Source organism: Aythya marila (genome assembly GCF_965140915.1).
Source record: "Aythya marila genome assembly, chromosome: 2".
Taxonomy (NCBI): Eukaryota; Metazoa; Chordata; class Aves; order Anseriformes; family Anatidae; genus Aythya; species Aythya marila.
Genome location: NC_139043.1, coordinates 97,393,440 through 97,405,267, shown reverse-complemented (window position 1 = coordinate 97,405,267; position 11,828 = coordinate 97,393,440). Strand labels below are relative to the sequence as shown.

Genomic DNA, 11,828 nt, shown 5'->3' with positions numbered 1-11,828 from the left:
TCAAATAAATATTTTAACTAGTATAATTTATCCACATGTGACTTTTTGGATCAAGCCAATAATTTATTTTCCTATATTCAGGATACATTCATAAACAAATGTTTTTCACAATAATGATGAAAGAATACCAGCTATGCTTGAAATTCAGTAAGTTCTCTTCATAAACATATGAATAAATAATATTGTTAGTAACACTATTATTAGTAGTAATGAATATTTGGAAGAACACTTAGATTAACAAAATTTTGTCAAAGAATAAATTTAAAATCTTTGTTGCAGAACAAGCTCGGAAGAAGGGTATTCAGTGTTACAAAATACTGTGTTAACCAGTTTCATGCTCAGTAAACCTTGATAATTTCAAGCATCCGCAGAAATTAAGGAAAACTCCACTATGGAGGCAAGAATATGATATTGCCAACCATTAAGGTAAAAGAAAAAAAAATGTTCAATCTCACAAAATTATTGAGCAGATTAATAGCTTTCCCACAACACAGACACTACCTTCTTTTTGCTCACTCAAAAGTCACTGGCAAAAAATTCTGTTTCACTGAAATTTTGATCATCCTGATGTGTAAGAGCATTCTGAGCCTAAAAATGACTATGGAACAATTTCGCATTTGACATAAAAAATTTGAAAACCCTGGAAAGATAAAGCTTAATGTTTTCCAGTAATTTTATTTTTAAATAAAAATAAATAAATAATAATAATAAAAAAAAAAAAAACAGACCTTGTTATTCCTTACTCTAAGATTCACAAATATATTATAATGATGTCTAGTATCTTTACATATTCAAGGTACCCATATCAACTCTCACTGCTCAAAATCTGATGACAGAAATAGCATCCCCCAGATTTACTGTTACTATATCTAAAACAAGCCAACTAAAATAAAAAACAACACAATTTCTCAATTTTTACTGTGTACATCTGTGATTCTTTTTAAAATAAGCTTATGATAGCATTTAACATTTATGAAACAGGAGCAAATGTACTTCTATTCTGTAAATTTGCTAATGTAGAAATTAAACATGAAAGATATAAGAAACATTCTGTTTTCTTGAGTTCCACTCTGGTGGTCTCTTTACAATTGAATCCCTACCCTTCTTTTCATCCACTTCTGTATATACAAAATTGAAATAATCAATAGAATTGAAATATTTAGTGCATCTCCTTTTATATTTATATAACAACAGTTTTACTTTTTCACCCCTTTCCTCAAAAATGTGTCTTTTATTTTTTATGTTAAATATATCAGCAAACATATTTTTGTCTGAAAAAACTTCCAGAATATTTTAACTCAATTCTACTCATTACCATACCATCTCCCTAATGCTATTTAACTTGTCTGTCCTCATATCACTGTACTATAGCAAAGAAAATAAGGCCAGGGAAGTAATACATGACTTGCTCATGATGCCAAAAAAGATGTTAAGCAAAGTAAATTTAATCAAGGTTTTCTCCTACCATCTCCCAATCTCTTAAACATGTTATTTTGCTGAATACTTTAAAGTCACTTTCACATCTTGCAGATAAGATATTCTTGAGATAAAGTAGCTGCTCTTGTTCTGTGCCATATTACAAGGAAGGAAAAAAATAATAATAATTGAAGGACGAAAAAACAATCATTTATTTATAAAACTTCTATGCAATTTGTTTTTCTTGCTGATATTTTGAATTAGCAGTTGTGAAACTATCTACAGCAAACACTTCAGGAAAAGGCAAAACATCCATTTACACGTCTTTAGCTTTTATTAGTTTACCACTTCCTCTAAATGTCATCTGTTTCCAACTCTCTTCTACACAACTGAATATTTGAGGTTTTTGAGCTGGTAACAAAAGATCTGTTTGCATACCACCTGACACTAGCTTTCAGCTAATTAAACAATTTCTCTATGAATGCTTTATAAAAATCCTTTATTTAATGGGAAAGAAAGAGCTAACTGAATCTTTAAGAACAGAGAGGGGAGTAGCTGCAGTAGAAGACTTAAAAGCAATATGGGATTAGTCATAAATAAATCTTTTTCCAGGTCTGAGGAAACATGTTCTGTAGCAGAAAGCTATCTTTGGGTAGATTAATGCAATGTATATTCTTCTGTGCAGCTGCTAGTTCTTTTAGGGAAGCCAGTACTATCTGTAACTGTAGTGGGTTTACGTGGCAATGTTTTGGTAGCAGGGAGCCATAGGGGTGGTTTCTGTGAGAAAGATCTAGAAGCTGCCCCATGTTTGGGAAGGGCCCCATTGTTTTCCAGATCTGAGCCAATAAGCGATGTTGTTTGCGCCTCTGTGAGAGCATATTTAAGACAGGGAAAAAACGCTGTGCCACACAGCAGCCGGGAGTGGGAAACAGCATGCAAGTGCCAAGGTCAGTGTAGAAGGAGGGGGAGAGGTGCTCCAGGCTCCGGAGCAGAAGTCCCCTGCGGCCTGTGGTGAGGACCATGGTGAAGCAGGATGTCCCCCTGCAGCCCATGGAGTACCACGGTGGAGCAGGGTTCTACGCTGCAGCCCGTGGAGGAGACCACGGTGGAGCAAGTGGCCCTGCACCGACGGAGGCTGCCGCCTATGGAAGACCCCTGCCGGAGCAGATTCCGGGCCGGACCTGTAGCCTGTGGAGAGGAGCCCACGCAGGAGCAGGTGACCCGGCAGGAGCTGCTGCCCGTAGGGGAGCCAGGTTGGAGCAGTTTTCTCATGACAGATGGACCCCGTGGTATGGACCCATATCTGGAGCAGTTCTGAAAGAGCTGCTGCCTGTGGGAAGCCCACGCCGGATCAGTTCATCAAGGACTGCATCCCGTGGGTGGGACCCCACAGCACAGGGGACGAGAGTGACCGAGAAGGAGCGGCAGAGAAGAAGTGCTGTAGACTGACCATAACCCCCATTCCCCCGTTCCCCTGCGCCGCTCGGGGGGAGGAGGTGGAAGAGGGTGGATGGAGGGAAGGTGATTTTGTTTTTTTTTTTTCCTTTGTTTTCTCACTTCTCTCGCTTGTTAGTTGTAGGCAATAAATCTTACTATCTCCTTATGCCGAGTCTGTTTTGCCCGTTACAATAATTACTGCGTGATTTTCTCGTCCTTATCTCAATCCTTGAGCCCTTTTCACGTATTTTCTCCCCATTCCTCTTTGAGGAGGGGGAGTGAGAGAGCAGCTGTGGTGGAGCTCGGCTGCCCACTCGAGCGGAACCACGACAGTAACATTGCCACCTGTCTCTACCTGCATTATAGCTCCTGCACGAGTCTCCCAACATTAAAACAAAAACAAACAAACAAACAAACAAACATAGTAAAATATGAAATGACCAGTCACAATCCACTCTACTGGAACCATGAATAGGAGCATCCAAGAAAATTATGCATACAGTAGAATATTTTGAATTTTATTCTTCTTGGTCTCTTACAGGATTAATAACCATATTTGAATTTAAAGACCTTGTTTTCTATGGAACTGAGAAACAGGACATGACAACACAAAAAAGCTTACAGTCATTTTGTCTTGAGACTAGCATACTGATTTCCTATTGGACAAGATCTTCAAAAGTATTTTGTACTGTTCTATAAAACGTAAAGTTTTATCATAAATTAGTACAGTAATTACACTAATGTGATCATACCAATTAAAGACAATACATAAGTAATTCCAAGAGACAAATATAATTTCAGGCTCCTTATCTATGAATATTCACTAAAATCCATGCTTTTACTGCATGTTGCCCTTCAAGAGAAACAAACAAACAAACAAAAAAAAAAAAAACCCTGCTCCTCCCTCTAAAAAGAAAAAAAAATAAAGTTGTATTTCTAGTATTTAATATGGCTTACTGTTGCTTTGCATATGTTCTTTCTGTTGTTTCAAGATACTGTTGGCAGAGCAGCATACCTCAATACTGTTTTTATCACAGTGTGAAAAACACCAGATGTACAAAATTAAAGTTCAAGTTAATCAAAATATTGCTTGACAAAGCAAATAATTGAATTGCACTTTCAATGCAATGTGGTAGACAATAATTAACATGCAGCATCTTCAACGTTTGAATACAACTTCCAATTTCCGTTTTAACATCATAGAATGCTGTCTACACATTTTTTAATGGTACCCCTGATAATAATATATTCTGTTTTTAATCATATTCCACGTTGCAGGAAATGAAGCTTGCAATTTTCCCAGGTGCTTACCAAATTACTACTGCCAGCTAATTCTCATCCCCCAAGTTAAGAGTTTCAACACTGTGCCCATTAACAGCTTGCTTATGTTCTTCCTGTATAACAGAAGGTAAGTTAATATGTTCTTCAATTATATTCAGTTTGTGCATTTATAGCACCCTGTGGGCAGCACTAAGAAGGCTGTAAATGTACTTATACTGCTTTTTTTAATGCTCTACTGTATTACAGGAGAGAGAGAGAAAGAACCTGTATCATTTTATCAAGTGAATTGATAAGGAACTCAAGTTCACTGTATCGATTCAAGAGGGCTGCTAAAGTATAACACTTTCTTAACTTGCTACAAAAAGTGCTTGTCCAAAATTGATCTTTATATATGTTTCCTCTTCTTCACATATGTACACAAGTGCATACATTATTAAGCCTGTATTTTTTGGCTTTAATAAAAAGTGCATCAAATGCATTTTCAAGTGTTGTAGATGCCTGATCCTAAATTAAAATGGTAGACATATTGCACAATTGCTTCTTCTAACTACATTTATTCACCTAACTGAAGAGTGTCCTAAAAGAAGGTACTCTATTTTCTCCTTGTTTGTTTATTTTATTGTAGGCCAGACTGAAGATTCATTAAATAAGTACACACTTGCACTCAGAATTTTATTTTTTTAATTTCTTATTTCCAATGCTATACTCACCTACTAATGGTTCACTAAGTGAATGCATACCAATATTTTGTATTTTATGATTTTGTCTTTTTTTGTTGTTGTTGTTTATTTATTAGTTTAATGTTAACTACTTTCCTTGTTGTTCTACAGGGAAATTTTCTAGAAGTTTTGGAAAACAAGCAAACAAAAAATCATAAACAAAAAATACAAATCCATGTAAAAATAAAATTAGATTTAAAAAAGGCCAGAGCACCTTGGGAAGAAATATAAACCTCTCCTGTTTGCATTTCCTATAGTTAGGAAAAAATTAAAAAAAAAAACAAAACAAAAACTCAAGGATTATATAACATCTTTTCAACTAACATATTTTGAAAAATATTTCGTCTCAATTTTCTTTCAAATAGTTTTTATTATATAGAATTTTGAAGTGATGGATTTCATTGTTGGTAATATTTAGATTTCAGAAAAAAATGTATATTGAGACAATGTAATATTTCCCTTTATCCTTGTAATTTTACCAAGTTTACCATTAATAGTTTACCATAAAAAATAAAATAAAATAAAATAAAATAAAATAAAATAAAATAAAATAAAATAAAATAAAATAAATAATAAAATGAACAGACAAAAACAAAAACTTTGTCTCAGAAAGAGTGCAATGCTCATGTATGTGTCAGATTATACCAGGAATTATATATGCCAATGTTATTCTTTTTTTAAGAAAAATAATGTTTTTGAGCAACAGTCTGCCTTGGGTAAGGATTAGCTCTTTTTCAGTATATTTCCTTCACTTGTGAAAATTACATATACATAAGGTACTGGGTCTGGTTATGTGGTTAACTTTCACTATAGCAGCCCATATAGTATGCTCTGCACTTGTAGCTAGAACAGCTGATATCACACCAATGCTTTGTCTATTGCTGAGCAATGTTGACAGAGCATCAAGACTGTCTCCAAAGTGTGCAAAAGACAGTAGGATGGGGGTAGGCAAGATGTGGGGAGGGAACATTGCCATTTACTCTTGTTATGAAAACATCTGTCCAACAGAACAACCAATGCATACTGAGGCCCAGCCTCAGTGGATGTGGACATGGACGAATACGTGGACAAATTTCACTTGTTGATGGGAACTGGAGGATAATTTTTTTTTATGTCTTTTTGCTTCCATGGAGCCTTTTTTTCCTTTTTTTTTTTTTTTTTTTTTTTTTTTTTTGGTTTGGTTTGGTTTGGTTTATTTTGTTTTCATTGTTTGTTTTGTTTTGTTTTCTTTGTTTCCACTCTTTTTTTTTCTTTTTTTCCTCTTTATGAAATTATCCTTAACTCAAACTGTGAACCTTTTTTTCTGCTGTTTTTTTTTTTTTTTTTCATCTAATTCTCTTCCCCTCATCCCTTGAGGAGGGAGTATGAGAGAGTGGTGTAGTGGGGTTTAGTTAGCCATTGATGTGAAACTGTGATATAATCAATTCATGATTCTTTTCAGTTGTCATGTCTTGGGGAGTCTGTTCATGAAGTTTTTGTTTGACCAAATTGCTATCAAATTGCTTTTGTGTACTCACTTCGTCCTTGAGTTGGAAGCCTAAGTGTCTACGTGTTTTCACCACTGAATCAGCACATAAACTCATTAAAATTATTTGTAGCAAGTTTTCTTTTTAACTTCTTGTCCCAAGTTTATAATAGTAATTTTATGTAATAGTAATTTTATTTTTTTTTCTTGACTACAGACATCCTAAATCACTGAAAATTAAAGCAAATATGAAGTAAACACATTGTGGACTTCCTGATATAACAACCTTTCTGATATAATGACCTGTGTGCCTTCAAGTCAACCAGAGGTAAAACAGCAGCTACTACCTTTGCCAGGTCAGGACAAAGAAATGGAAAATATCAGGACTGGCCTCCACCATAAATCCAAGTAACTCCCTTTCATGAGCTTCTGTGCTATCATCTTGCATTTTCTTACCCCATCTTTAAAGATACTGTAAATTACTTATAAAAATGTACAGAATAGTAGAAATTAAAAAAAAAATAAATAAATAAAAATAAAAAGATTCTCTCTGATTCATGATGTTAATTACAGGTATTCACTAAAGATGAATTTCACAACAAATAGTTCTGGTTCTCAAAAGAACAAAAGCTCAAAACACACAATGCCACACATGCCAATGCTACATATTTTAATTTATTCTCAGTTTTCCATGTCCTTACTGAATGATGATACAGAATGTTTTGTAATAGTTTCAGTTTAATAAATACCAATGAAATTAAAGTGAATCAGTCAAAGTAGCTGAATGTGAAAAGCAGTATTGGTTTAAATTCCTTTTACTGAAATCAAATTCCAAGCTCAAATGCATGAATGAGGTCTATATTGAACCCCAAAATATTCAGAAGTCCATCATTCACAAACAGTCAAAGCATAAAAGCAAAATGCATTTAGACACTATAACAGCTAAAAATAAATTTTATAAAAATAACAATATGCCAATTTCTACTTATTTTTATTTGTTAAAGAGTAACTTTTGTAAGTATTAAAATAGCAGTGTGAGACATACATAATTTGTTTATTGTTCTTCAATGTTTGTTGTATGTTTCTCTCATGCGTTCAGGGAAGAAGATTTATCCCATGGGATTTGTTGCCAAAAAAGGAATTTTTTTAAACTAACAATATGGAGGGAAAATGGTGTATTATTCTCACACTCAGTAGTAAGTTATGTCACTTATTGCTTATACTAATTAAATTCAGAAGTTAGCCTCCTCATTTATTTTGTTGTACTGTCCTTATAGAGACAATGGAAACAAACAAACAAGCAAAAAAACAAACAAACAAAAAAAAAAAACTAAGCATCATAAATAACTACTCAGAATATGAAAGTTACTTCTACATTTAGACTAGCCCTCTGTAGAGAATCTAGCTTCACTATTCTTTTTTATTTATTTATAAAATAAAATAAAATAAAATAAAATAAAATAAAATAAAATAAAATAAAATAAAATAAAATAAAATAAAATAAAATAAAATAATAAAAAGCCTTAGGTTGTAAATCAATGCAATGACTCAAACACAAGACAGCCTTGTCTTATATAGATGGAATGGGGGGTGGGTGGGTGTGCCTCCCCAAAAGACATTGTGGTTTCTGTGCTGCTACGTTCCTTGGGGAAGATTTAATAGTACTATCCAAAAGTCTGGATGATGCAGCCACAGTCAATAAGTCACAGCTAAAAATTGGAAGCTGGCAGCCTTCACTGCCAGATTCATTTGCCTCCATAACCTCTTTGGGCATTCTGAATACAAACTGTGCCAAAAGATTCCAAGCTGCAAAGACACCAGGTACAGGTCTGAGTAAATCCCATTGGTTCAGGAGAACCTGCAGTTTGAATTACCAGCTGGCAGAGTTCTTACTTTCACAATGCTTTAAATTCAGAAGTATGGAAATAGAAGGACGGAAGGACGGAAGGATAGAAGGACGGACGGACAGACGGAAGCAAGGAAGGAAGGAAGGAAGGAAGGAAAGAAGGAAGGAAGGAAAGAAGGAAGGAAGGAAAAAGTTTTTAAAATAAATTATTAAAATGTGTTCAATGTTGTTGACAAATTCTCACAAACACTAGGAGAAAATAAGGTTATGTTCCTGAAATATTCAATAACAGAGAAGGAGAAAGAAAAGAAAATTTTATTTCTCCCATGAAGAAAGGCTGAGAGAGCTGGGGCTGTTCAGCCTAAAGAAGAGAAGGCTCTGGGGTGACCTTATTGTGACTTATCAGTACTTAAAGGGGGCTTATAAAAAAGATGGAGAAGAACTTTTTGCTCAATCAGGTAATGGCAGGTCAAGGGGGAATGATTTTAAATTAAAAGATGAGAGGTTTAGATTAGAGGTTAAGAAGAAATTCTTCACTCAGAGGTGGTTAGGCACTGGACCAGGTTGCCCAGAGAGGTTCTGGATGTCCCACCCGTGGAAGTGTTCAAAACCAGGTTGTATGAGGCCCTGGGCAAACTGGTCTAGTGGGTGGCATCCCTGCCTATGGCAGGGGGTTTGGAACTATATAATCTTTAAGGTCCCTTCTAACCCAAGCCATTCTATCATTCCGTGATCCTATGATTCTATGATATGTAAAATATGGTTTGACTACCTCATGTAAGATATTGCAGTTCAATATTCTATAAATAGATTAAGAAATTCTCATCACTAATCTGCTGTGCCTGCACGGCAGTTGCTCTTTGAGCAGGTCAGCTGCTGACAATGGCAGAAACATTGAACTTAGAAGGGGTATAAAAAGCATATATTATGATACACTGCACAGAAGGGGTATAAAAAGCATATATTATGATATACTGCACAGAAGGAATGTTTCTTGGACATATACATGCAGCCCATTTGTCTTGTGGTCATCCAGAATAAATCAGATGAAAATATATGATCTATATATATGATCTATATATGATCTATATATATGATCTATTTGTCAAATAAATCATCTACAGTAGGTCTTATGTATATGCTATTCTGAATTGTATTGGAATGTTTTCTCATATGAAAAATTGACAGATTAGGTTATGATTATATGCAATTTCTTCTTTGCTCCCATACAGTGGTGACTGGCACAAGAGCTGTTATCTAGGGTATGAATAAAGAATATATACTTGTTGATTACGTGTTCAACCTCCTTAATAAATCTTACTGTGTGTGTGTGTGTGTATACACCCATACAGAAAAATAGGTTAATTCAAATACATAGCCTGAGATACCATTACTGATATATACTGGTATCATAGAATACTAGATAATCATAGAATTACTGATATATACAGGTGTCATAGAATATCTGAGTTGGAAGAGACTCATAAAGATCATCAGGTCCAACTCCTAGGTCCCCAAAAGACGACCCAAACAAATCAGACTATGTGTCTGAGAGCATTGTCTAAACACTTCTTGAACTCTGGCAGGCTCTGTGCCATGACCACTTCCCTAGGGATATATAATTATTTCTCAGTAAAGCCTTCCAAGTAATGTTTTCAAACATTTCATGAAAGGGACAACTTAGAATTCAGCATTTCAGCTTTGCTCTAAGGTGTCCTAGTAAATCTCAACTGGCTCCTGTCAGAAGTGAAGACAGTGATAATAGCCTAGTATGCCTTAAGAGACTGATAATTGCCAATGTCAACCATATCCTCTGTAGTGGATGAAAGACTGAATGGTCTGGAGCACACAATACTGAATTTCCAATGGGTACTTTCTGGAATCTTTTATTGCCTGGGACAGATGTTTAACAAATTCATCACAGCCAGGAGCAGCAGTGGTCCTATGATCCTCGGAAAATTATATAAATGCTGGCTATTGATTTCATATCTTTTGATAGATCAAGGTCTTTAATATGTCTTTGACTATTACTACTGTCGCTGGTATCATAAGATTTCTAGCCTGGACACATACTTCAGCTCACATCTGCATCTCAGTCTCACACTGCATCTCAGTCTCTTATATCTTGATTGAGTATTGGATAGTAGAAGAGGAAAGAAGATAAACACTCTTGGCAGAATTTATATTGCCACCATAATTTAACCAATTTTTCCATTAAATAGCATTTATATTTCATCTAGACAAAGTATATGGAGGAAGCAGTGGCAGAGCTCTTACAATATAAAATAAATAGTTAACTTTTTTTTACAGCTGTATCTATCCAATCTTCAAAATTGTATTTTCAGATTTTCCATGTAATGGTTATGTCATATGATGAGATGTCGAAGACATAAGATTGTTAATGCTAATGTGGATATAATTTTGATGAATAGTTGAAATGCTTGTTCTACAAGCAAGTCAGCTCAGCTTGTAAGAACTACTAGAATAAACTTCCTTTCTCTGCCTTTTTCTTTGTACTACAGATATTCAAGATAGACAGTGCATTTTGATGTTTTATGAAGTAATTCAAAAGAAAGAGGGAAAGTGGAATAAAGGATAATTTTTAAATGATCTGTTAAATTTATACTTCTGAAGTATTATATTTTTTTTAATTAAGATCATTAACATTTTGTATAAGTTCATCATTTTTCCTTGTAACAATAATATAATGTGATTTTTTCACTGGAATGTATAGTACAATGCTAAATCATAAGCCAAGCAAAATGGAACACACAGGGAGAGAGAAGGGGAGACACACAAACAGAGGTATTTCTTAATAACAGAAACCTAGCAAAAGAGGCATCAAATTTGTCAGCAGAACTGCAGATATGACTCTATCAATAATCCGTGGCACTTTTGTATTTCCCAGCTGAGGCCATTATACAGCTTTGGATGACAGCCTACTTCAACTTCATCATACAATCCACTGGGACAGAAACTCATAACTGGCTTTCAACATAGATCCTTCATATAAAGGGTAATAACTGCAGCCAGTCAGTGTAGTAAGATTATCAGAGAGTGTAACATTGAGCTGCAAAATGTGGGAAAGGAAGCCTGACAGAAACCTGACAAAATAACCTCAGCAGGATAACTCCCTTAAATATCAAGGGGAGAGGAGAGATATCAGAATGATCCCCACAGAACCCTCCCAGATACTGTTCTGCTGAAGCTTTTTCATTAAACTTGTCTTGACTGATCTTCAGACATTAGAGGAAATGTATACTTTATAAGCTTAGAATCTTAGAATAGTTTGGGTTGAAAGGGACCTTAAAGCTCACCTAACTCCAAACACCCTGCCATGGGCAGGGACACCTGCTAGGTCAGGTTGCTCAAAGCCCCATCCAGCCTGGCCTTGAACATTTCCAGTGATGGGGAATCCACAGCTTCTCTGGGCTATTTGTTTCAGTGCCTCACTAACCTCACTGTGAATAACTTCTCCCATTTATCTAATCTAAATTTATGCTTTTATAGTTTAAAACCATTACTCATCGTCCTGTCACTATAGTCCCTGACACAGTCCCCCTCCACAGCTTTCACGTAGGCCCCCTTTAGGAACTGGAAGGCGGCAATAAAGTCTCCCCTGAGCCATCCATATGACAGGATTCACCATTCTGTTTTCACAAAT

The 11,828-nt window shown here is 35.2% G+C and overlaps 1 protein-coding gene across 3 annotated transcripts; it reads left to right on the top strand.

Annotated features, from left to right (window-relative positions):
* Positions 1–2,260: 2,260 nt before the first annotated feature.
* LOC309875650 (uncharacterized protein) lies at positions 2,261–6,950 on the top strand. 3 transcript variants are annotated; one of them, XR_014317065.1, is made up of 3 exons: positions 2,261–2,937; positions 4,132–4,261; positions 6,536–6,950. XR_014317065.1 is itself a non-coding variant. In XM_082755318.1 (3 exons), the coding sequence occupies exons 1-3, from the start codon at positions 2,437–2,439 to the stop codon at positions 6,573–6,575; spliced, it is 366 nt and encodes a 121-aa protein (XP_082611444.1). In that variant the 5' UTR covers positions 2,261–2,436; the 3' UTR covers positions 6,576–6,950. The 3 variants fall into 3 exon arrangements, 2 of the variants coding, with proteins under 2 accessions (XP_082611444.1, XP_082611443.1); XM_082755318.1 differs by having other exon boundaries at positions 2,261–2,632; XM_082755317.1 differs by having other exon boundaries at positions 2,261–2,669.
* Positions 6,951–11,828: the final 4,878 nt, after the last annotated feature.

Bases quoted from the DNA above. Each gene is read 5' to 3' on its own strand.
- LOC309875650 (XM_082755317.1), top strand. From the start codon at position 2,450: ATGTCCCCCTGCAGCCCATGGAGTACCACGGTGGAGCAGGGTTCTACG. The intron at 2,670-4,131 runs GTTGGAGCAGTT...TCCACGTTGCAG, and splicing joins GCTGCCCGTAGGGGAGCCAG to GAAATGAAGCTTGCAATTTT. The intron at 4,262-6,535 runs GTAAGTTAATAT...TCTTGACTACAG, and splicing joins TTCTTCCTGTATAACAGAAG to ACATCCTAAATCACTGAAAA.